Source organism: Globicephala melas, chromosome 9 (assembly GCF_963455315.2).
Source record: "Globicephala melas chromosome 9, mGloMel1.2, whole genome shotgun sequence".
NCBI classification, from domain to species: Eukaryota; Metazoa; Chordata; class Mammalia; order Artiodactyla; family Delphinidae; genus Globicephala; species Globicephala melas.
This window is the reverse complement of record NC_083322.1, coordinates 17847107-17873003: the sequence shown is the minus strand read 5'-3', so window position 1 is coordinate 17873003 and position 25897 is coordinate 17847107. Positions and strand designations below refer to the sequence as shown.

The following is a 25897-nucleotide window of genomic DNA, read 5'->3' as shown; positions in this document are numbered from 1 at the left end:
AAAGTGAAATTGTTTGCTTATAGACAGACCTCTTTCTCCCATTTCTGTTTGCTGTTGCTATAGTTATTCCAGAAGTGGTTTATATACAACAAAAGACTTTACTGAAGAAAGGAACGAGAAGCCTTTGCTCTCACTGCACCCAGGGTTCAAGTCATCGAGGTTTGGTCCCACTGCCCCCAGGGCTGTCCTCATGCACCCTGCACTGCGCTCAGAACAGGAACCCACCCTAGGGAGACAAACAGCCTCTCAGGAGACCCTCAAATCACTTTTTTTTTTCATTCTGATAACTATGGAGAGATCAGACTAGAAAATAGAAAGAAATTTTTTCAGGGTTGATGGAATAATTTTTAAAAAAGGAAAACTGATTCTTTCCTTCATAACTAACAAAGTACTTGGAAAGTACTCTTTCTAAGAGTTAGATAGAAAAACACTGTAAAATAAAAAAACCCCAAATAAACACCCAAATTTGAATTTGTAAAGGATTTATAAGCAGTATAAAGAATACCCTAGGGAATAAGAAGGTGGGGAAACATTCAAACGTTGTATAATTCTGTTTTGGTTGGCTGAGATTTTATTTTTGTTTTTGTGGGTTTTTTAAGGGGAAAAATGCTTGAAAAATAAAAGAATCTGACAATTTAAGAAGGTTTCTTAACTAGGCTTCAAAGTCTAAGTTTTGCTTTTCATTCCCTCACACAAAGATGCCATTAGGGGATGGCTTCAGGTTTTGCACGTCTCCCTATTTTCTTACGCAGGGCAAATGGCTCGTCTCATGTGCACAGAAAGGGCTGGAAAATATTTTTTGTGATCTGAGTGCAGCAGAGAGTCTAGGATTCCAGAGGAAGTGGAGGCCTCCCGCTCCACACAGGAAACAATCTTCAAGCAGGCCTTAAATGCCAGATTCCAGGCCGAGTTTAACTAACCACTGACAGCTCTGTAAACAAAGCAAGGACAAAAAGAGCCCGCTTCCCCTTTTCTGGTAGTCATTTTGGGTTTGGGGGCTGCAGGGGAATTCTGGAATACTTGACTCCATGGCACAGAAACGCAGGAAAAGCGGAATCCTCAGTTGAAGAGCTGGAAAGGGAAGATCTTTCTGGGATTAAAACTATCACGGAGGAGGTAGGAAAGGATAAAATGGTTGGGTTACAAAGAGCTGCTACTTTTGAGCTCTGAAAACAGTTTGATCATATGTAACTGCTCTTAAAAATGCTGCTGCATTATGTTTATTCGTGGTATTACTGCTGTGGTCTTTATTATCATTCTGATATTAATATTCTTTTAGGATATGCAAATTGTGCCTGGATACTTATATTATTTCTTTCTTTTACTTTTCTCTTAGTTCCTACAAATTCCTTTTCTTGCCACTTTTCTTTTTTTTCCACTCTTTTTCTCCTTTCCTCTTTCTTTGTTCACTTTTTTATAACTTTTGTCTGTAGTTCAGCAGGTTACAAAGAACAAAACCATTCAGTAGCTCTCAAGTGATCCCAGCAATATTTCAAGTCTTCAAACCTCTCTGTCTCCCCCCCTTTTTTTTAAACTGTGATCCTGGAATTTTACTTATTTGTCTCTTAATAGTTACATGAATGAGACTGAATTTAACACATAAAGGACAAGGCTTGGCTTGGGAGGCAGAAATTGATCACTGGCTACCTCACTCATCTTCTAAGGTGTTTTTCTTAAGAGTAAAGGAAAAGGGGATAAAAAAAATGGTGAAGGGCTGAGGCGACTCATGGGAAATAATCCTCCAACTCATCTATGATATTGATTCTACTTCTTCCCCTTTAGATCCAGATATTATCTGGTCTCCCTAAATCTGAACCCATACCATGGACGATTTTGAACGTCGCAGAGAACTTAGGAGGCAAAAGCGGGAAGAGATGCGTCTGGAAGCAGAAAGGTAAGGATCTGGGTTCAAAGGTATCTCTATTCTGTTATCCACAATATTGGTTTCAGGCCTCAAAGATCATCAGCCTCAAGGGCCGAATGTATTGCACGCTGAACTGTTTGCGAAAGCAGTTATAGAAAATGTTCCTAACCGTTAAGACTCTAAGTTCTGCACAAACAAACATCAAGAGAAAGAGAGATTGGAGACGAAACAAATAGTTGCACTGAATCATTGTCTTTCATATTAGAATTTTTAAATGACAAAAGCAATGTATGGATAAAAGTTTTAAAAGCACTTACAATATTGAAATGACAAATATTGAATGTTGAAACCATTCTGGAAATGGAAGTCTTCACTCTAAAAGAATAAAGGCAATAAGACCCAGATGGATCTTATGACAAAGTTTTATTCTTATTAGAAAAGCCGCCAAATCCAGTAATTCACATATGATGGGTTAATAGCCAGTGGAGTGTGGTACTGTGGAGATTCTGAGTCTAGTTGGAAGCTGCTATGTTGTGTGAGGCCTCTGTTGTGGTGACTTACAAGGGCAGGTTGGGGAAATAAAGCAGTAACATGTGGGGCAAGGGGTATAAATGCATATTTTAAAATTTTAGGCCTCAGAGCAAAAGACAGTGGCATTTAATGTGACTTAACTCAGATGTTCTTTTGAGAAAGCAGAGTAGGCATTCACAGGAAGAAAAATGTTAAACAATGATCTTAAAAGCAAATCAATTTTGCCTCAGTAATTCCAGTGCACAAGTGAAAAGATGGTAGTAAGATGACCCCTTAGTGATCCTGCAGCAGAAAACTAGAAACTTACACTTACAAAAAATATATATATATATTTTTTAATTTAAAAAAATTTTATTTATTTATTTTTGGCTGCGTTGGGTCTTCGTTGCTGCGCGTGGGCTTTCTCTAGTTGCGGCGAGTGGGGACTACTCCTTGTTGTGGTGTGCAGGCTTCTCATTGCAGTGGCTTCTCTTGTTGTGGAGCACGGGCTCTAGGCATGGGCTTCAGAAGTTGTGGCACACGGGCTCAGTAGTTGTGGTGCATGGGCTTAGCTGCTCCGCGGCATGTGGGACCTTCCCGGACGAGGGCTTGAAGCCGTATCCCCTGTATTGGCAGGCGGATTCTTAACCCCTAAGCCACCAGGGAAGCCCAACAAAAAGTATTTGAAGCATAGGATCTACCTATTGGTATGGAGAATTCAAAAGAAGAAGGTAAAATTACTGCCTTTGATTAACTTGGTCGGAGTAGGCTGCTATATGACACATGGTACCCTGAACAGTACCTGGGCTCTGTAGGTTCAAATCCCAACTGTCACTTATGAGCTGTGTGGCCACGCACAAGTGACTTCTTGCTACGCCACAGCTGCCTTATTATTAAAATAGGCATAATATCTATGTAGCTTCTGTGGTTGTTGTGAAGATTATTGAACTTCATAAACGGCCTAGTTTAGTACCTGACACATAAATGGTATGCTACTATTTTTTTAACCATTATCATTAGCTAAACAAGTAAGAAACAACAGAGCAATATAGTCAGAACTAAAAGTTAATACCAAGAAAAGAAAAGGCAGTTATCACCCTGTGATGAAACCAGTCAGGAAAAGCTCCCTGGAAGTGGAGAGCCATAGAGGGAGTAACAATGGTGATGACAAAGAGTAAAAGGGGAGCCGTGTACAGGAGGGAGTAACATCTGCAAAACTCAGAGGTGGAAATAAGAATCCCGGTGCAAGAAACCTGTTAAGTGCTTAAGGAAGAATGAGTTAGACTCGTACATCTTGGGTGTTTCTATTTCATATAAAAGGTAACAGACAGAGACTTAGTGGGGGAGCTATGCGTACTGGGAAGCGTTATCTACAGTGGGCTAGAGTGTGGGCGTACTGGAAGAGTTAGTATTGAGCACACGGTGATGAGGACTGAGTCAGGGCAGCAGATATGGAAGTGAAGATCAAACATGAGCGTCTTTAGAGGGAGAATTAGCAAATCTTTCAGGAGATGGAGAAACTCAGGCTGTCCCACAGAACGTAAGTCTGAGGAGCTGGAAAGGGAAACTGTGAAGTATTCCATTCTTGGGTGGGCATGGGGAGAGTGTTCAATTTCAGGTAGAAACCACATCCAATTGGAGATTTCCTCCAGGCATTGGGAGATAGAAATTGTCAATCTTTGTTCAAAAGGGGAGAAAAATTATTATTAGAGGAGTCAGTTTGGGCACACTCAGTGTGGCAGTGGTAGCACAAAAGCAGAAAATGGATGGTAGTGATAGTGGCACGAAAGCAAGTGGAGAGAGAGAGTGAGAGGTCATAAAGACATAATGGAAACCGTCGAAGGAGACACAAACTCAGCGAGTGGGGAGAACCAGGGAGAGTATGGGGCGCCCATTGTTGAGCGTACATTGACGCCTTGTAGGTGGTGTCGGCCCACTGGAGCATACCTCTTATCCTTTCCAATGATGTGTTATGTGACCTCAGTTTCTCCTGAAAGTCTATAAGTACTGTTCCCAACAAATGTTTATTCAGCATCAGCACTGTGCTAGGAACAGTGAGAAAAAATGGGGAAATATAAATAGACATAGTTTCTGTCTTTATGTCCCTCATGGTGTGCTAGAAAACCAAAGTATAGCGGGATCAGAAAACAGACCAGGCCAGAGTGTAGGGGCAGGCCTAACAGAATTGGGGCTTGGGGGACTCAGGAATAGGGACAGGAAATTGGGCATCAGGCTAGATCAGTATCTTCAGCTTCTTTGTTTGCTATGTGAATTGGGAAACAGGGACTCAACGTGAGAGGAATAATAGAACTAACTTACTGTGGTTATACTCATACTGTAATTACAGGGAATAAACTAGGTTCTTTTAGAACCAGGATTTTGCCTAAGAATTTTCCACACATCTACATGGTTCATTCCTTCCAGTTTTTTGTTTTGTGTGGGGGGATATGTCTCTCTTTAAAGTCAATCTTAAAAAAAAAATGTACCCAGTGAAGCTTAGTTAGGTACCCTTAATAACCTAAAATAAATTTATAATACACTTATTTAACTTACATTTCTGTCTGTATTAATCCTTTGGGGATATTGTATTTCATTTGATTCCTTTTCTTTCTTTTCTTTTTTTTTAAGAGAAATACTTAAGTACTTCCTTATATTTGTACTAAGTTCACCTTTTCATGTTTCAAGGTGAACACTTTAGTTCTGTTATTCTGGAATTTGTTAAGCAAGTCCATGTTCACCCTTTAGGATTTTGTAAAATCTGATCATTTATGGGAATAGTGAAGGTCAGGCTTTATGGTCCAGCCAACTTTGATGGGAAATTTCAGGGTGTGTACAGGAAACAGATGTCCAGAACCAGAAATTAAACGCCATCTAAAATTTTGGCTTTGATCTGAAGATAAAGGGCATATAAGACCCTGGGCAAGTCCCTCTTCCTTTAGCTTTAGAACTTGGCTTCTTCATCTGTGACAGGAGTGGGGGATTGGTGATAATTTTTATTTTCCTTTTGCTTTTAGTATTGTCTAATTTTTTACAATGATCATGTATTGCTTTATTTAAAAACAAATAAAACAATAAGGCAGATTTCCATTTTGAAAAATGAGATTCTATGAGCTTATGCCTAATACCTGGGGCCAAAATGGACTCTCCTTTGGATTTATGCAACTAAAAGAAAAAGCTCAGCCTTGATCTGGAGTGGCCCCAAAGCTCAGAGCTGCAGGCTCATTCATTCAGTCACTCATTCAACAAAATTTTATTGGGCTTCTACTCTGCTTCAAACTTTATTTTGGGGCACCAAGGACAGAGAAGCAGAATGAGAGAATTGGGAAAAGTGTGCTTAATGCTTTTCAACCTGTATAAAAGCAACTACACTGTATCAAGCAGCTATACTTTTACATCCTTAAATGTAATATGTACTCTGATATTCACTGATAATTTTTAAAGATGGCTTATGCCCTTTGTATGTTGTACCCCTGCAGAGAGCATGGGGGAAATGGTAACACAGAGAAGAGACTGTTGACTTGTCCACTTCTTACCCACAAAGCCTTTCCAAATAAAAATACCCTGTTATTTTAATTAGTTGTTATTGAGTTTGACGAGCAGGTGCTGTTCTACTTTGCAATGATAAATAACTTAAAACCTGTACTCTCACCAGATGTTATAGCCACAAATTAAAATAAACTAGATTCTTATACATTTTATTCCTCAGAAATAGAGCTTTTAAAAAGATTATTGAAAAAGCTCACTGTACATTTTGGGCCATGCTAGCTTTCCTGGGTTTGGGACTGACAATCATTCACTGCATCACAGCTGCCTTGAGACTCTTGTGCACACACCTCATTCTAAGGGTTTGCAGTCCAGTCCATTTCACATCACCTAGCCCACCGTAACCTAGCCTGGGAACCTGGTTAAATCAAAAATATACTTCCCTTCTTTGTCCTGCTCTTCATCCTATGCATCTTTTATTCAGTCATCCAAAAAATGTATTGAATAGGTACAAGATAGTAAACTGAACCATAGGGATGAGTTCTCACCAGTCCAGGCAGTGTCCCAACAGTCACAAAGCTTATATCATAGATGAATTAGTAACTTTAGAGCCAACTTGACAAAAAGGGGAAGAAAAAAATTTCAGCAGGCAGAACGGATGGAGCAGGAGTGAAAATCCTAAATGCTTTGTTTCTAGGCAAAAGAGACTATTTGTACACATCTCAAATTAAATTGTATTTCTGAATCAGTTACTTATTTGAACAAACAAATAATTTGTTTTGCTGTCTATTATTCTTCACCTATCTCATGGGAATACAAAATGAATGGGTATATTCAGCTTCCCTTTCTGTTTCTTTTATTTCAATCCCTTTCTACCTTTGTCTCTGTATTTCTTAGTGCATCTTAACGTGTTTTCCCCTGGTCCATGTGCATCTTCATCAACACTTGATACACTTGTTTCCATTCCAGTCTCTTCCTGATCATCTACCCTGGATTATGCATTCATGTCCTTTTATATCATCGGGGAATACAACATTTTCAAAGGGGAAAATGTAGTGGAAAGGGATGCATTTTCAAAGAGGTCATATTCAGCTCTCTTCCTTTTCAACAAGTACCCCAAAAATGCTTTCTTTCTACACTTCTCAGAGGATACAGGAGCCTTAGGAAGGTGACCTTAGGAAGGTGAGAAGCAGGAATTTGCTGTTGGGTGAAGAGTTTTGAGGATGTGATTGGTAACAAGTTCTGAGGGAGAATCACACTGTCTCAGCAAGAAGAATTCACACCAATTCAAATTGAGCTCTTCTATTATATTTGGCCCAAAGGATTTTGAGCTTTGGTGTATCTGCTGAGAAACCTGCAGTGATGGTTTATCCACGAAGAGATCTTCAGTGAGACGTACTTTTCCCCACGTTGGGCTTGTTTTCACGAGCAGCTCTCTCACTTTTCAAGATGTGAACTCATTGCATTCCCAGCTCCTGCTTTCCACACCCAAATGTAAGTTCCTCTTTCTGATCAGAAGAAAGGACCCTATTGTACAGTTGTTATCAGATTCAGAGGCTCATAGACATGAATAAAGGGAATGAAAGCACTCTTGCTGTTGTCATCGTTCATACATTTTTACGGGCCTCTGAAATATACTGAGGATTAGACATTTGAAAGTAAATATTTTTACTTCACTAAAAAAGCAAACAATTTTTTAAAGTCCTCTGAGTCTAAGTAGTTGCCTCCCAGGAGTCTATTACTGAAACTTTTTACATGATTTAACAGCATGGCCAATCAACGATTACACAAAAACACTTTTGTTTAAAATACTTAGCATTGTGACCTTGAAATTTCAAATCAAAATCTTTTCAAATGCAGTTTTTGTTACTCTGTAATCAGAAAATTATTTTCCATTCGGAAGTTAAATAAAATATTCCTTGGAAACAGTCTAAATTATTAGAGGAGCTAAATTTGCTCAAAACTTCCCTTTAGGTCTCTCAGAAAATTCGTCACTCCAGGGGGCAAAAAAAAAAAGTTAGGATTTGCATCTACATTTCTACTTTTAAGTTAAAAGATTTTTTTCAAGTAATTCATTTGAAAGAGACTTAAAAATATTGCTGTAAGGTTTCTATGTTTATTTGATATTGTGTAGGGTCAGCCTAACTTGAACGGAGGGGCACTGAGAAAATGAGGTAGATAATTTTCACCTAAGGGATTTTTAATTATTTGTTTGTGTCCAGCCACATGAAGAATCAATATATATACATATTCATATGCTCCCTCTCTTGTTCTCTCTCTCACTCTAAATAGACATTATTTATTACCTCTGTCAATTTATAAACGGTCAAATTATAAACAGTGGAAATGGCATATTTGGACCAATTTCCACTTACCTAACAATTCCTCTGGTCCTAAAAGTATCCCACTTTATGATGATCAGTAGAACATCAAGAGTCCAGGATCTACCCAATGTGACACTTGTTCAATAAAAATTAAAAATCTAGATTCTTAAGGACCTCACATGCTGACCCATAACTTCATTCTTTTTTTTTTTTTTAACATCTTTATTGGGGTATAATTGCTTTACAATGGTGTGTTCGTTTCTGCTTTATAACAAAGTGAATCAGTTATACATATACATATGTTCCCATATCTCTTCCCTCTTGCGTCTCCCTCCCTCCCACCCTCCCTATCCCACCCCTCCAGGCGGTCACAAAGCACCGAGCCAGCCGATATCCCTGTGCCATGCGGCTGCTTCCCACTAGCTGTCTACCTTACATTTGTTAATGTATATAGTTCCATGCCTCTCTCTCGCCCTGTCACAGCTCACCCTTCCCCCTCCCCATATCCTCAAGTCCGTTCTTCAGTAGGTCTGTGTCTTTCTTCCTGTCTTACCCCTAGGTTTAACTTCATTCTTAGCTGGAAAAAATGTGGCATATATATGAGTCAATACACTTATAGTTTAAAATAGTGCTGAATTTTTTTTTTTACAGTCTGTATATGTGACTCATAATTTACCAGTCTTCGCTCACCTGGGGAGAGGCAGGACAATGTTGTAGTTAAATATGTGGGTGATGAAGTGTGACAGACCTGAGTTCGAATCCTTACTTTGACAACTACCAGTTGGGTAACCTCATTACAAATTACTTAAACATCTTGTGCTTCAATTTATTTATGTATAAAAGTGGGGATAATTATTCTACCTCACAGAATCATTGTAAAAATTAAGCTAACTGGGCTTCCCTGGTGGCGCAGTGGTTGAGAGTCCACCTGCCGATGCAGGGGACACAGGTTCGTGCCCCAGTCCGGGAAGATCCCACATGCCGCGGAGAGGCTGGGCCCGTGAGCCATGGCCGCTGAGCCTGCACGTCCGGAACCTGTGCTCTGCAACAGCAGAGGCCACAACAGTGAGAGGCCCGCGTACCAAAAAAAAAAAAAAAAAAAAAAAAAGAATTAAGCTGACTAACTGATGTAGGGAAATTAACACAACTACAGGCACACAGTATATACTCAATAAATGTTAGATGTTATTATTAAAATCATATTAATGTTTTGGCAGGTCTTTGGTACAAAATAATATTTTACTGAATTTGAATTTTCATTCTTCTGTCAGCTCAGTCATTATGATTTGTTGCATCCTTTCTGCAAAGCTTCTTTCCTATACTGACCTGAATATTTGCTAAGATGTTTCTATTAAAGTTGGGAAAGAAATAAAACTTGTAGTCATAAATAAGTCTACCACACAAATATAATTGCTATATGAGGATTTTAAAATCACATATTGTAGCTATGAAGTTAATTTTCTAATTCATTAATTATATGTCTTTATTTTAAATATAGCATATAAAACATAGCTTAGAATTTTACCTAAAAAGTTCAATTCAGCAAAAATAGTTCTCAAGTAGAAAAAAGTTTCAGCCAAATTTTTCATCCAGTGTTAGACAGGAAAAAGAACCAAGTGATGCTTGGTTTAGCATCAGCCAAGTGCCAGGCTAGGTGATGCACTTTATATACCTTATGTCATTTAATTATCAGAGCAACCCTATGACCTTATCGTAGTCTGTTCATGCTGTTACAACAGAATACCATAGATTGGGTGGCTTATAAACAATAGAAATTTATTTCTCACAGTTCTGGAGGCTGAAAAGTCCAAGATCAAGACAGCAGCAGATTCAGTATCTGGTGAGGGTCCACTTCCTGGTTCATAGACAGCTGTCTTCTTGCAGTGTCCTCACATGGCAGAAACAGTGAGGGAACTCTCTGGGTCTGTTTTAAAAAGGGCACTTATCTCATTCATGAGGGTTCCACCTTCATGACCTAATTACCTCCCAGTGTCCTCAACTCTAAATACCATCACATTGGGGATTAGGTTTCAGCATGTGAATTTACTGCTGGGGGGACCCATTCAGTCTATAGCAGACCTGGATATTATTATCCCTGTTTTGTAGTTGAGGAAACTGTAGGTCTGAAAGGTTAAGTTACATGTCCAACTTCATACAGCTGTGGAGTACAATCCAGTTCTGCCTGCCCCAAATCTCAAAACCTTTTCCCTGTAACAAATTAATCAATAGAATTTTTCATGTTTCAACTGGTTGTCTTGGCTGAAGGTCCATTGTCTCTCCAATACCAAAATAACTCCCTAAGATGGGGAGAAACCATTCAAAGCAGTTATGTGGCAACAGACAAAATGAGGCTATTGGACTTAATTGAACTGTTCTTTATGCTTATTCAGGTAAATTGCTTACATGTGTAGACAAAGTCATTGTTTTGTTTGCCCTCAAAAAATCTCCCTTGTTATTCCCATTTCACAGGAAAATAGAAACAGAGGAGATCAAGTTTTCTCCCTGAAGCCAAAGGAGGCTGTTGGCATAACTCTTCTTGACTTTTCTCTGGATTTTTTTCAATAAGATTGTATTCACCATTAGAACAGGGACTTAGTCACATCATCACTCATGAAATCTTAAGGCTGTCACTAACCTTACAGATATTCTGCTGTAGTGGAATGTTACTTTTCCATTTTTGGACCACACACTACTTTGAGCCTCTGATGAAAGCTATAGATGCTCCTCCAAGAAAAATGTACATATGCACCCACAAAACTTGGCACTTTCTTTCAGTGGCGTCATGGACCTCCATCCACAGACCTCCACGGGGCCCATGAACACTGGGCCAAGAATCCCTGATCTACTGAATTTTAAAAGTTCATTTTACATATGAAGAGACTTAAGTCTAGGGATGCTGACCTCCTCAAGATCACCCTGCTAAGCTGAGGCAGAGCCTGCTGGCACAGTGTAGACCCCTGAATAAATGGAGTTGTCTGTAGAAAATGCCATGGCTATTGATTAGGCAAGTAGAGCATGTTTTGGGGAAAATAGTGTATACTGCACTGTATTGCATGCAGGGCGTTTTTTATTTAAAAAACATTTTATGGATAATATTACAAAATAAAAGGAGACTTGGTCAGATTACTTCCTGGTGAGTAAGATGAAAAGCAAAGAAAGATAAGTAGATATACAGAATGAAAACCGTTAATTGTTAGGAACTAGGAATCGAACTTTGCTATCTTAGTCAAGAAGGAAAAGAAAACTGTGGTGATTTTCCAGAGAGAACCCCATTTGCCATCAATTTTTGAAGTCTTTTATTTGGCATATGTTGTCTAGGCAAGATTTCTTTACACCAACCTTAATTATGATACTAAGTTACTATGTAGGATTTCTCCATCCTTACCAGTTTCATTTTAGCAATTCAGATTCATCAAAGGAGTTTCTTCTCTAAATATGAGAGAGATAGGAACTGATAGGATTCCTTAAAGAGGATTTCATGTTTCACCTTTATAACTACTATCTTTTGGGAGAATGGGGAAGATTGGAGTGGGACACAGACATGATGATATCTCCCAGAAAGCAGAATCATGCAGACTTGGGTGTGATTCCTGGCTGGGTTAGCAAGGATAACTCTACTTAGCCTCACTGAGCCCATTTCCTCATCAGGAAAATGGCCTCATAACAGTTCTTCCTCATAAGGTTCATATAGATTACAAAGCACTAGGTACATAGATGACTGATAATAGATAGATAGATAGACAGATAGATGATAGATAGAATATATATATGATATATATGGTATGTATATATGATTAGTGCATGGTGAATGTTCCCTGTCGTTGCTACTTTTTGGCTGGCTGGAGGACATGGTAAGGAAGGAGCTATCAGGAAAGCCCTCTCCAGAGTCATCTCCCAAGAAACTCGGCACCTCTCCAGCTGCCTTCTGGGGTTTCTGAATCACTGAGCGTGTGCACAGTCCCCACATCTTCAGACAGTTTGGTGTTCAGCCTCCACTCTCTTTCATATCTGTTTTAGCCATCACCTTGAAAGTGATGGGAGAATTATGGATATGAAATCTCCATGCTGAAAAGAAAATCTACCTCCTTATTTTAAAGAGTCTTTTTTTAAATCTTCCATACTAGTTTGAAATCAAGATAAAGATATAGGGTAGTCTGGTATCTAACATATCAAGGTTTTGATCTCAATAATTTACGTGTCTAATATTCAATTAATCATATATTCTAAATAGTTTTTTTTGCCTTGTGGAATTACAGGGTTTTTTTATATTACATAATTATGGTTTCAACACAAATAAAGAAGGAACCTAAAGCCTCTTAACAGCATACATAAAGACTGTACTAATAATATAAAGGAAGTTATGTGCCTAAATTGTACAGAATAACTTCTAATCATTTTATTCTAAATTAGTGATTTTATTCATTTTAATTATGAAAAAGCCAATACACACAAAATAATATTATGTAATGTATATAGAGGTTATAAATCATCGTAATGCCTACACTATAAACTTATCACTCATCTTAAGACCTAGGACATTTCCAGTATCACTGAAACTCCCGGCAGACCCCTCTCCTATCCCACCCCCTTGCCTCCCCATCCTCAGGGGTAACCAGAACTCTGAAAAATTCATTTATTTTTTTAAAAAATTCTAAATAAGATAATATGAGTTTAGGTGAGAGTTTTTCCAGGATCCTGTGATCCAAAGCTTTCCAAAGATTCTCCCCAGACTCAGGTGAAAGTGTTAATGAGAGCCCACTGTTCTCTGAGAGGGCAACAAATTTGCCTTTCTAAACATACGGGACCAAAGGAGTCCTTCTATGTCCACAGCTGGGAACCCTGGAGAAGTATTATAAACAAAAAATTCTCTACCAGCAAAGACTGCTCATCAAAATCAAAGTGTAATGAAGGCTATCAAATATGTATGTTGAGTATATCTATTCTGCCCGTTGGTTTTCTCACTGACCAGCCAAGTATAAGAGATCTGCATTTGTAGCTATCATTTGGCCAGGTGGGAATGCAGACAGGATTGATTACAGACTATTCCAAATTCCTCTTCAAGGGAAATCTATCTCAATTGCTTTGAAGTCTTCTAGGGAAATAGTTAACCTTTATTATCCCAAAGGTTCTTAACATTGTTATGAGAAAGTACTACTGGACATGAAACATGAGCATGTTGGAACGATACAGAGGCTGTATAAATGGATTCTCTTTCATCCGTGAATGAGGTTAAAGAGGAATAATGTGCATACCTTGTGAATAAAATCAGTTCTTTTCACTAGTTTGCCACGTAATAAGTAATGTTCATCAGGAGCTGGAAAATCAGTTTTTAGTCTATCATAAATCTTCATTAATTCAGATTCTTCCATTTTTAAATCTTTATGAAACTATAGAAGAGTATAAATTTGAACTATTTATAAGTAAAGGATTTGATTAATACGTTAAATATGCAAGCTACATTCCATGGCTTAGTTATTAAACACTTGAGAGCACAAATTTTTAAAACTTTTTAAAAAACTGGAAACATTCACCTGCATTTAAAAGCTTAATTTGCTAATTATAAATCATTTTTATTCATGCAATTTTTAAACAAGTTTCTAATTTTTTTTAGTTCGATTGAAGTCACCAGATATACTTGAACATATTTTCAAAACTGAGTTTCTTTAAAAATATTGCATAATTTGTAAAGACCTTCCTTTCAGTTAGTCTAGATTAGTGAGATTTGACATTACATTTGAGATTAGTACCAATTCACTAAGTTAAAATGTGAGGGTTTATTTTCCATTTTAATAATCCCCTACATCACATACAGTTCCTTTGGTGGAATAAAAATCTTGGTAAAGTACACATCAGCCACTATAAATAGCAGTCATTCAGGAGAGTCTCCAGAGAGTGTACTTTAAATTGCATATTGTTTAAAATAGGAAATTCTTCCGATGTTCATATTTTCCATTATGGGTGAAATGGTCTACCCCGTGTCACATCTTCGCTGGCTTCCATCTTCCTGTACCATTTAGGGATCCAACTGTTAGATTCCAGAAGATTGCTCAATGTGTGCTTTTTATTTTCTTAAGTAACCTGGGTCTTATTGTCCAGCAGGAATTTTGCAAAATTAGGGGCTCTCCAAATGAAAACTAGATAACTTCCAGAGCTGGCCCCAGCAACTAGGTAATGAAACAGTCCTTTATTTCTGGAGCTAGTAGCTCTACTGTGCCTGTTTAGCATAACAGAGTCAAACCATTTTTGATTCCCACAGAAAACCTTGCACTGTTGGCAGGTCTTTCTGGGGAAATCAAGAGACTAATATGGTAAATTACTGAGCAGGAAGTGAACAAACAGACAAGCATGATGAGATGATAGGTTATCATGCTGGTTCGAAGACCAGAAGCCTCAGCAGGTATAATTACACTCCATCTTTCCCAAGGCACTATTGGCAACTGCAGTAGATGTATACCTCTGCCCACTCTTTCCTTGAAGAGTCCTTCTGTTTCTCTAATCAAAACTGTTGTGTATATCTTGATTTTTTTTTTTTTTTTTAGTGGGGGCCCATTTTGGAGATCTAACATTCCCTCACCATTTCTCCTTCCTTGATGAAGAGGATGAGAAATTACTGTTAAGGGGACTTGGACAAAAATTGTGATATAGAAAGAGTTGATATCTGATGCCCTTCCTTCCTGATACTCCCCTTTTAAGAGCCCTTTAACTCTTCCCACCTAATTAACCACGAAAGCAAAACATTCCAAATATAGGTATGTTTCCTGAGCCAGCACCCTCAGAGTATATCCTGGCTACCCAGGGAGTATCATTGCTATGGAAGCTCCATGGCTTATGAACTGAACAGAATGAAGCTTTTATAAAACTCAAGGCTGAGGCAGGATGGAAATTCCTAATCCTTTCATTTCTAAGTGCCTCACTTCAGAGGCACATGAATATAAGTTCTATCTCATTGAAACATTTGTCAGAGCAATGGTCGAGTGAACCAGGGAGGCACGCCCTTCAGAAAGGAGTTAGTCTTCCACAAGAACTCTGATTGAAATGCGGAATTACTGCTAGGAAACATATCCTGATATCCTACTGGGTTATGCGGTCAGAAATTAAGACTCTCTTCCCTGCATTCTCAGAAAAGAGTGTGGAAGTCCGAATCATTGGACCCAGCTTGCAGAGTTACGTGTCCAAGAGCACACAGTCAGTGGCAGCATTAAATCTGGAAACTTCGTCATTTACTCCAGTTCCGGTGCTTTTCCCTCTGCATTACGCTGCGGCTAACCCCTACAACTGCCTCTAACTCCATGAAAGAAAGTACCTTTTATTTTTTTATTTTTTTATTTTTTTAACATCTTTATTGGAGTATAATTGCTTTACAATGGTATGTTAGTTTCAGCTTCACAACAAAATGAATCAGTTATATATACACATATATTCCCATATCTCTTCCCGCTTGCGTCTCCCTCCCTCCCACCCTCCCTATCCCACCCCTCCAGGCGGTCACAAAGCACCGAGCTGATCTCCCTGTGCTATGCGGCTGCTTCCCACTAGCTAACTGCCTTACGTTTGGTAGTGTATATATGTCCATGCCTCTTTATCGCTTTGTCACAGTTTACCCTTCCCCCTCCCCATAGCCTCAAGTCCATTCTCTAGTAAGTCTGTGTCTTTATTCCTGTTTCACCCCTAGGTTTTTCATGACATTTTTTTTTTAATTCCATATATATGTGTTAGCATACGGTATTTGTCTCTCTCTTTCTGACTTACTTCACTCTGTATGACAGACTCTAGGTCTATCCACCTCATTACAAATAGCTCAATTTCGTCTCTTTTTATGGCTGAGTAATATTCCAGAAAGTACCTTTTAGATCAAGGGTAAAAGAAAGAGGATACTGGATGAACGTTTAGAAGATCTGGGCTTCCTCATCAGTAAAGTAGAACTAACACTTTTCAGGGTGGCTGAGCAAATTCAATGAGATGTGGACAAATGTCATCAAAAGTGTAAGGGAGCTGCACATGACAGATACTTATCAGGTAGGGGTACCTGTATGATTCATTTAGATCGGATTCACTTCTATTTAACTCTATGTGTAGTGGCAAGTTTCATTCTGGTCATATACTGTGTTTCAAAAGACAGTTCACACTTCTCTCTCTGCTAATCTTATGCTATCTAACTGGCCCTCAGGCATTCTAGGCTTTCAAAAATCTGACTCAGAGAAAACGCTATAAAGTGTTACCTCTCACTCTCCCCAGAGCCTATCACCCCTGGAGAGGGCTTAGGACCTCAAGTGCAGATGAGAAGCAGCCATTTTATCTTCCCTTTCCCCCTAGTTGTGAATTGAAGAGAAAATTCAAAAGACTTTAAAATGATGGCTTTATCCCAATCAGAATTAAACCCTGCTGTTGGTCACTTACTTGTCTGGTTTTGTGTCTAAGTGAGCAAAATTCCTCAGGCTTATAGGGATTCTGTGCTGTTCCACACCACTGTCCTTACCTCCTGAAGCTCTTGTAAGTGGTATACTCTTGCCTTCAAGGCCTATCTCAACAGTCATCCTTTGGAAAACACCTTCCCAGAGGTCCCCAATCAAGTGACTGATTTCCCACCTTGGGTTTCCCATAGCATTTGTTTGTATGTTAATTATCGTCACCCATTTTATAGTTTGTTTGTTTATATGTCTCTTTTCCCCACCAAATTGAAAGCAACTCTAAATCCAAAACTACATCTTACTCACTTTTATTTCCCCAAAGGCCCATACTCAATGCTGAATAAATGAATGAGCAAACAGATACTTCAGATCATATCTGTGTACCAAGGCAGAACTTTGCTCACTTCGATAAGCTATTTATGGGGAGGCAGAACCATTGGTGACCTTTGTGGTATTCTCCGAGTACTGACACCAATCATACCATACCTGGGGTTCCATCACTCTCCTGATGAGCCACTGGAATTTTGACTTCCTATCTTTGTCTCTAGAGATATGAAGAAACTCACCTCCTGTATTTCTCTGATTATTAAGGATAGTGGGCTTCTACCCCGTGTAATTTTGACCATTATGCTTATTTAGTCGCATCATGGAGGCAAGTGATATTCATATGGTAAGAGTAGATTCCCTTTAGTTGGCCTATTTGCTCTAGTACTCAAGCTCTTAGTGTTATTTGCTATTAACATTTGCATTATAAGACCAGATAATCATTGAATTACAGGGTTCATACCAAGCCCCAAAGAGTCCAACAGTGAACAAACTATATAATCAAAAATTTCTCTAATGAAAGACGAAGTTTGTGGTCTGGAGACATAAACAACCTCAGTTAATCCCAGGAGGATGGGCAGAAGTAGATTAGGGGTAGGGCCAACCTCAGACTAGTATTTACCAACACTCTTTCTGAAATAGAGAGTGTTTAACACACAAGTTGGGTCTAAAGTTTAGACTCTAAATAGTGCATTGTTTTCTAGTATTGGGATGAACCAAGAAAAAAAAAAGAAAAAAAAGAATAAAGAAAGATGTTAGAAAACCCAAGACTTTTAAACCAAGATACAGAGGGTTAACTTTATTTTCGGTGAAGTGGAGAATTTTTTGTTTTTATTAATAGTTCATACACCTCAAAAAGTACTGTTTGGAAGAAAGAGGAGAAGCATTTATAAATAGCTATTAGTCAAAACTCTAAGATTCAGATTAATTTAGTAAACATTGACTACGATGCAACACATTCTTCAGTAGGCATTGAGTTTCTTAATTACAAAAGTATACCCTTTGGTTAATTCATTATCATAAAATTTGTAATTAAAATGAAGTTAATGAGCTGGAACACCCAGAACACATAGGCTTGGAAGCACTATAGAATAGTCTCAGAATTGTATCTTTTAATTTTTAATTTAATTTTTAATTCTTAGATCCACTGAAAAAGAGTCAAAAAGAAAGATAATTTGAAGTTATCCTAGAAAGACACTGAGTTCTAAAATACCTAGGGGAATCTCAGATTACCCCAGCTCTCTTTACTTTGCAGCATATTTTAGAAAACTGAATGCATATTTCAGGTCACTGGCTTTCAGATTTGAAGTGTACTGTATGCTACTTTTTGTGTAAGTATCATCCATTTTATCTTCTTTGTTGTCTTCATAAGGTCTTAAAATTAAAAAGCTTTCCAGATGGCTTTTGGCTTTTAAATAAGAAAAATGAATATGATTTTTTAAATTAAATGCTTTCACTAAAACCCCTTCCCTGTTCTACTCTATGAACTAATGAGCAAAAAGGACCTCTATTGGTTTTTCCTGCCTTGGTCTTAATAATAGCTTGATTTCATTGCTCAATAACTTCAAAGTAAAATCATGTCCTAAAGCTGAAGAGCTTTCTCCTAGTCTGTTTCTAACCTCTTGTCTCAAGCTGCCACCATAAAGGCGCCCAAAAAGTGTACAAAAGAACATTTCTAATAAATTCAACGCGTGTCAAATTACATTAGGTCTCTCAGATATAAGCAAGTGGAGTCTAACTGTAATCTATCGTCTTAGTCAGTTTGGGCTACTATAACAGAATACCATAGACTGGGTGGCTTAAACGGCAAAACATTTATTTCTTACAGCTCTGGAGGCTGGGGAGTCTAAGATCAAGGTGCCGGCAGATCCGGTGTCTGATGAGGGACCCCTTCCTGACTGGCAGTTGGTTGTCTTCTTGTTGTATCCTCACACAGGAGAGAGAGAGAAAAAGCAAGCTCTCTCATGTCTATTCTAATAAGAACACTAATCCCACTCATGAGGGCTCCACCCTCATGACCTAATTACCTCCCAAAGGCCCTACCTCCTAATACCATCACATCCAGGGTTAGGATTTCAGTGTATGAATTTGTGGGGATACAAACATTCAGTCCACATCATTGATGTAGTAAGTAAGTCTGAAAAAAAGAATGGGCCAGTAGAAGAGCTCCGCATGGATGCCAGGTCCAGGGTTGGCACTGGTCATCTAGGAATATCCAGATAAAACAGACCTTGAATCTCAGGGTTTGTTCAGTCCTGTGACATGATAAGTATTCTCTCCACTGAGGTAGGTGTTTCTGCACATCTCTGCTTGGCTTGGGTGAAATCTTCCTCCTGATGATGTTCCCTCCCTTTGCTCTGACACCACATCATGAAGCAGTCTCTGGTGACTGAGGCTTCCTGACATTCTGGCTTGGGGAATGGGGGTAACCTGGTTAGGAAGTGAGAGCTCCCCAGGCACTGAAGAGGGAGGTCATCCATTCTATCTTAATTAATTGGCATTAATTAGGATTCTGATGTATACATCAGTTTCTTGTGAGTCTGTGAACCAATCAGTCTCTCTGAGACCTGTCCATTCTGAGAACTCCCAAGATCCAGTGGCTGGGGCAGCAGAGCCTCTAGAGCTTGTACCATGAGAAATACTCCAAAGAAGGCCACTCTGTGGGAGTCTGGGAGGAGCAGCCAACTGGCCTTCTTGATGTAGCATCTCTACTCCATTGCTGTCCCCCCTTTAATCCAGAGAGCAAATGATGAGTATTTATTGAGCACCTGCCATATGTCTAACACTATTTTAAGCTGTATCAGTTGCAAAAGAGGTGTTAGGAATCATCACTGCCAGAAAACAGGTGAGAAAAGGTATATACACATGAACAACGAATAAATAAGACTCTGTGTATCCATCCATCTATTTCTATCTATAGATAGATATCATAATCATGTACTAATTCATGTGATCTGTTAATCACAAAATAGGATAGTACCTTAAAAGGTGTCAGTTATGTAATATCAATAATAAACACTACATCCAAAGTATCCAAAACACACACTGGACTATTTCTCTAGCAATAGGAACAAATATAATCCAGGTCTGACCTCCTAAAAGAGAAATCAATACTTTTTTAGACCTTATATGGTATCACTGGAAAAAAATCTGGATTTGATTCGAGCTATAAAAACCATGTGTAAATTTAATATCCAGATGCATAAAGTGGACACCAGAAAATAAATTTATGGTGTGGAAATATTTAGATACTTTGAACAAGACTGATACACACTGAGAATTCTGTGGCTTATCAACTAACGTGCTTCCTTTGAAGATGTGACATTTTCCCTGCACCAGAATTACATCCTCAGAGTCCCCATGATAGTTTCTTAATTTCCTTTACAGTTTAATTGTATCTATGTACAAGAAATCTATATTCTAAAATTATCACCAAGGGCTAAATTCATTTTCCTATAGGCAGAAATCATATCTTTCGTGTACACACTTCTTTCTTAGAATTATATAAGGTATATACTATTATTTTCTGAGACCAGAACCAGGGTTTTATAGATGTGCACCAGCAATCATTCATTCAAGAAACTGTTGTTAGAACCCTACTATTTCCAAGCACCATGTTATCGTTTTAAAGATGTGTTTCAAGCTGGAGGGCAGAGGGGAGTTAGAAGCACAATCTTTTTAAGATAGAAACTTTTCTTTCCAGGAAAAGAAAATAGTCCAGCTGGCCAAAACCCCCAGATTTTAAAAAGAACTTAGAGACTGGACCTAAATAATTGTTGCAAAAGAGTTTAAACAGAAATGGAGCCTCACAGCAAGTCAGCTGGAAGGGCTGAGTCACACATGACAACATAACTATTTCTCAAATGCATGCAAACAAGAGTGGGTTCAAGCTTTCTCATCTTTCCTCCTAAGATGATAAATTACAAAGAAATAAAGTCAAAATGAGGAAGACTTTATAGAGGTGGAGCCAGACACTGGTTCTTAAAGAACCACTAGAATTCAGAGAAGCAAAGGGAGTTTAAAAAGCCATTCCAGGGAAAAGGAGAAGGAATAGCTTTGATGGGTAAAGGCAGAATGCTTCAGGAGACACCAGGAAAACGGTGGCAAATGCCAATAATCTTTTCACTGAACAAAAGTCCCCTTTATGATCAATGTTAGGGTGCATTGCACTGAAGACGTGTTAGATTGCCAGGGGGGTACAACTGGGGGTCAGGATTTCTTAAGGGGAAGAATTAGCAACGTAATGCTGGGGCTCAAGGTTTGGCCTTGGGAAGGAAAGAATGCCCTCTTTTTAACTGAACGGTGGTATCATGACCAGAGGACCTGCATTTCACCATGAAAATACAGAAGCATCAAGACAGAGTGAAATGACGTCTCACTCCCACGCACCCATCCTGTTTCATTCTAGAACCAAATACATACAAGGGTGGCATTGCTGGTGAGCCCTCTGGGGTGGGGCCAGCTGTGGAGGGAGGAGAGGAGGGGAGGGGAAGAATAGCTACCTACAGGTGGAGAGGGAGAGAAGGCCATCCTAGGAGAGCACATGGGGCACAAAGTTACTTTGCAATTTTTTTTTTTTTTTTTGCGGTACGCGGGCCTCTCACTGTCGTGGCCTCTCCCGTTGCGGAGCACAGGCTCCGGACGCGCAGGCTCAGCAGCCATGTCTCACGGGCCCAGCCGCTCCGCGGCATGTGGGATCTTCCCGGACCGAGACACGAACCCGTGTCCCCTGCATTGGCAGGCGGACTCTCAACCACTGCACCACCAGGGAAGCCCTACTTTGCAAATTTTCTTTCTTAAGCTGAATGGTGAGCACACAGACCTTCATTATAGTTTCTTACTCCTTTTAGTCTGTCTAAAAGATTTTAGAATAAGATGTCATTTTAAAAATGTACAGAAACCTTATAACTGTCACCCATATATCCTCAATCAGAATCTGCATATGGATGTCAACAGAATCACTTTACTAGTAATATAATTCTTAATGATCTCTGCTGATGCAGGACTACCACCCCACCATCAATTTTTTTTAAAAAGTCCTTCTGTTTCTGGAAGTCTGTCTTATAAAACCTCATGAATGGTGCATTCACCCACCATGTGCAACCTCCCATGGCTCCTTGCTGCTGGCCCCCTGCCCCAGTGAAGCCCTCACCCCTCTCTCCCACTGCCCTGGGGTTCACTTGAGACCCTGGGCTTCCATGTCAAAGATGCTGTCTCGTGCCCTTGATACAATCTTTCAAGGTTCCAAAGTGGCCCTGCGTTCGCTTCACTCTTCCGGAATTCCAAAACCATGCTGTGCTCCTGTAGAGGTAGTAAGGGGGACACTTTCCTCTGCTTCTCGTTGTCACCTGGCCACCAAAGCTTGGCCTAGACTCAGCAAACACCTTGTGGAAGCAGCTTCCGCTTCTCTGCAACCCACCCCTGTCCTCAGGACACAGACATATGGCAATGGGCCTCCGCTCAGGGACCAGTTCCAAGGCATGGAATAGCAGACAACTCTCCAAACCCCCATGCAAATCGGCTCCCTAGGCCTCCCTCACCACACGTCACACAAGCCCAGATGCATCTCAATTCCAGTGGTAGGCACAACTGAACTTGAGGCCGGGCCACCAATCAATTATCCTCCTATTTCAACTCAACGACAGAAAAAACAAATTAACTTGGTCAAGGCCATTATTTGCTCTTTATGAAGCCAGGTGCCCTAATTCACTTATGCGGCACATATTACAGAAGGGCTGATCTCTGCCAGACATTGTGCTAACTGGGCTGAGGGGAGGAGCACAAAAATGGGTAAGACATAGTCCCCCTCCTCAAGGAGCTCACAGCCTAGTAATGGGAGATAGAAATATATAAATACACTCTGAGTGCAGTCGAGGACCTTGAACTCTATGTTGCCTCAAATAGATCATTAGAATTCCCAGGTATTGAAATGCAGGTATATGCTTTCTGAAAGATCTTTTTCTCCTTTCATGAAATCAGATTTTGTGTTTTAAGCAGGAGGGCAAGAAAAATACTACAGAGAGTAATCTGAAAGAGTTGAAAAATGAGCCTCTGGAAAGAGTATGAAGTTCTTTATATTAAGGGTAATTAATAACAACAAAAATAGCTTAACAGATAAATGTTGGAGATAGACTGACTAAGCAACAAATCTGGAGAAGAAAAAAAAAAACCACCCTGGATTTAGCACAAAAATTAATGAATGAACTCTATAAGAGATGCTATTATCAACGTGAAAACAATGTTAGGATGTGTTAACAGGAACGTGGCAGGCAGCTCTGGGACTTCAGCCAGCCACATTCAGCCTTGGTCAAGCCTTTATTATGTCCAATTTTGGTTTCCCGTTTGAAGAGTTGTTATATTTCAAGCTGATATTAAAAGGATGGAAAATAGGCATTGGCGTTTAGCCTAGAAAAGACCAGACTGAAGGATGACTTAATACCTGTGGCCCTAACAGAGATAAGTGGATTTCTATTTCAGCCACAGGAAGTCTAGTTCAATCACAGAATAAATTGAGCATAAGAGTGATTAAACACTGGGACCTTGATCGTAGGATGTCACCTTAGAAGTATAGTGCTTCAGCTCCGCTGCTTTCAGAATACTCTTCACTCCCCATCTTGCATTAATATTTTTGTATGCATATCTTATCTCCCTTCGGGACTGCCCTTCTTACCTTTGGAGCCCTCCATGGCACTTAACTCCACGACTTGCTTGTAGTAAATATTCAAATAGTGTTAAGTAGGGGGAAGATGCTGGGACAGGAACTATATGGCTAACATTGTAAGGCAGACAAGACAGTATAGCAACTCAAGATGTGTTACAGGCCTGGAGTCAGACCAGAGAATAGTTCAGAGAATTGTGTCAGCAAAGGCCATACAGATTCTCATGACAAACAATGACTTTCTATAACAGTACATACATCTCTCCACCCCCTCCTCCACCCAGCCCATCACACATTCCACAGTGGGAACTACGAAGACTTTATCAAAGACATGATAGGGAAGGAGAGGTGAGGAAAAGACTTTATTGGATGGTAGAAAGCAGAGGAAAGAAAGAAGAGGAGTCTAATTTCTGCAGAAGGAGATGGAAAAAGGGAGAAGTATTTCATGAGAAGATTTCTTAGGAAGATCTGTTAAAAAGCAGTATCACTGGAAAATACAAAGCAATATAGTTTAAGTGAACATGTTCAGTGCTTTTGGGGCTGGGGAGTGAGGAGGAGGGTGATGCCCTCAGGTGTGGAGGAAAGACTCTAGTCACCAAGGGAAAGGAGGAAAGAGGTTCAGCCTACAAATATGTAGTTAACCCCTTCGTTTCCGTTCCTGTCCACCCCTTGGTGAGCCGTTGTCTAGGCGAGATCTTTTGCTTCATTCTAAATGTGTACAGTCTATGAATTTCTTTGTAAGAAAAAATTTCTTCAAGATGTTTTAAACATTCCCTTTAAATTACTTCAACGGTTGCCTCTCATGTGAATAGATTTCCTTTGACTTTATGTTGTGTTTCTGTAGGAGGTGAGCGGCTCTGTATGTGTGTGTCTTAAGTGCATTAAGGCAGGACAAGGGGCACTTCCCACATACCTCTCTTTTCCCTAGGGAACTGCTCCAAGGTAAAAGCTATTCTTAAACAACCATTGCAGACCATGAAGTCTGGAAGAGATCATGGAGATCCTACCTCCATGAAGTAAAGTTATTTTTTAAATCATATTTTATTAATAAAAGACCACCCTGTGGTGGGAGCTATTTCATTCTATAGCACTGACCTCCTTCAAACCTTCCCAGCCCAGAATCTCTCTGATGAAAAATTAAGCAAAGTATCTAGAAATGAAGGGTGCTATCAGTAATTTGAGAGTGGCCCAGACTTCCGTTTCCCCTAGTAAAAGAGGCTGGAAATGTCATATGTATGACACCTACTGTCTTGCTGGCCCTGCTGTTCATGGTGCCAATGAATGATCGCTACTTCAGTTCTCAGAGACACCAGTTCTGGAAGCTGGACTCTGAGTACCCGTGTCTGTGCTACACAGTGACGGCACATGTGCCTGCTGGTCTCTGCAGAAACAGACACTGTTCACCAATTACCTTCTGGTATGTTCTTCCTAGTTCCTCTCACCTTGTCTCTCCAGCCCCAGGAAGCTGGACCACAGAAGCCTACCTGGGAGCACTTGCCTACTCCAGCCCTACTCTCATCTCATGATTCACATCTCCAAATGCATCCAATCTCCTTCTTATTGTCCTTTGTGCTCTCCCTGTGCCCTACTGGTGTCTGACCCAGGCCCAAAACTCACTCCTCTCTTCACTATTGTCATGTCAGTACCCTATTAGGTAGCAGGAATTATGACATCCATTAGTTTTACAAACTGAAGACAGACAGCTACTTCCCAAACACATTACATTAATAACAAGGGGCCAACTACAAGTGTGCATGATTTCCCTCTTTCTGTCTTTACAACTAGGAAAATAACTTGGTGGATATCTTTTATACAGCTGGCCATTTGCATACTTTCAGTGTATGAATGTCAGCATATTAGTGGAAGATTACTAAATTCTTGCTCTTCTGTGTGCGTGCGTGCGTGTGTGTGTGTGTGTGTGTGTGTGTGTTGAGAAAGAGAGAGAGAGAGTCTGGGCTGGCCTGGAAGAACCACTGAAGTTTTTCCAGGCTACTCCATTCCATGAACTTATTCCAAATATGTCAAAACTATACTTGCCACCTCAGAATTGGAGTGGGGGTGGGAAACGGGGGAAATCAGGAGGCGAAAAATATTCCCAAGGTCAGTTGAGTCCCATAAGCAACTGTATTAGTTTTCTATCAGTGCTGGAATGAATAACTACAAACTTGGTGGCTTCAAACAGCACAAACCTATCTATTGTTCTAGAGGTTCAAAGTCCAGCACAGGTCTCTCTAGGCTAAAATCAAGATATAGACAGGGCTGCATTGCTTTCTGGAGGCTCTATGGGAGAATCTGTTTCCTTGCCTTTCCAGTTTCTAGAAGCTGC

General features: G+C 39.7%; 1 protein-coding gene across 14 annotated transcripts in view; it reads left to right on the top strand.

Annotated features, from left to right (window-relative positions):
* CALD1 (caldesmon 1) overlaps positions 1 to 25897 on the top strand; it is a 186428-nt gene that overhangs the window by 90351 nt on the left and 70180 nt on the right. For 6 of the 14 annotated variants that reach the window (XM_060305275.2, XM_060305274.2, XM_060305273.2 and 3 more), the window contains one exon: positions 1783 to 1894. In XM_060305275.2, the coding sequence (XP_060161258.1) occupies positions 1824 to 1894 (71 nt within the window). In that variant the 5' untranslated portion in view covers positions 1783 to 1823. Of the gene's footprint in view, positions 1 to 856; positions 1117 to 1782; positions 1895 to 25897 lie in introns of those variants that run through there. The other 8 variants (XR_009565258.2, XR_009565259.2, XM_060305279.2 and 5 more) reach the window with 5 other exon arrangements.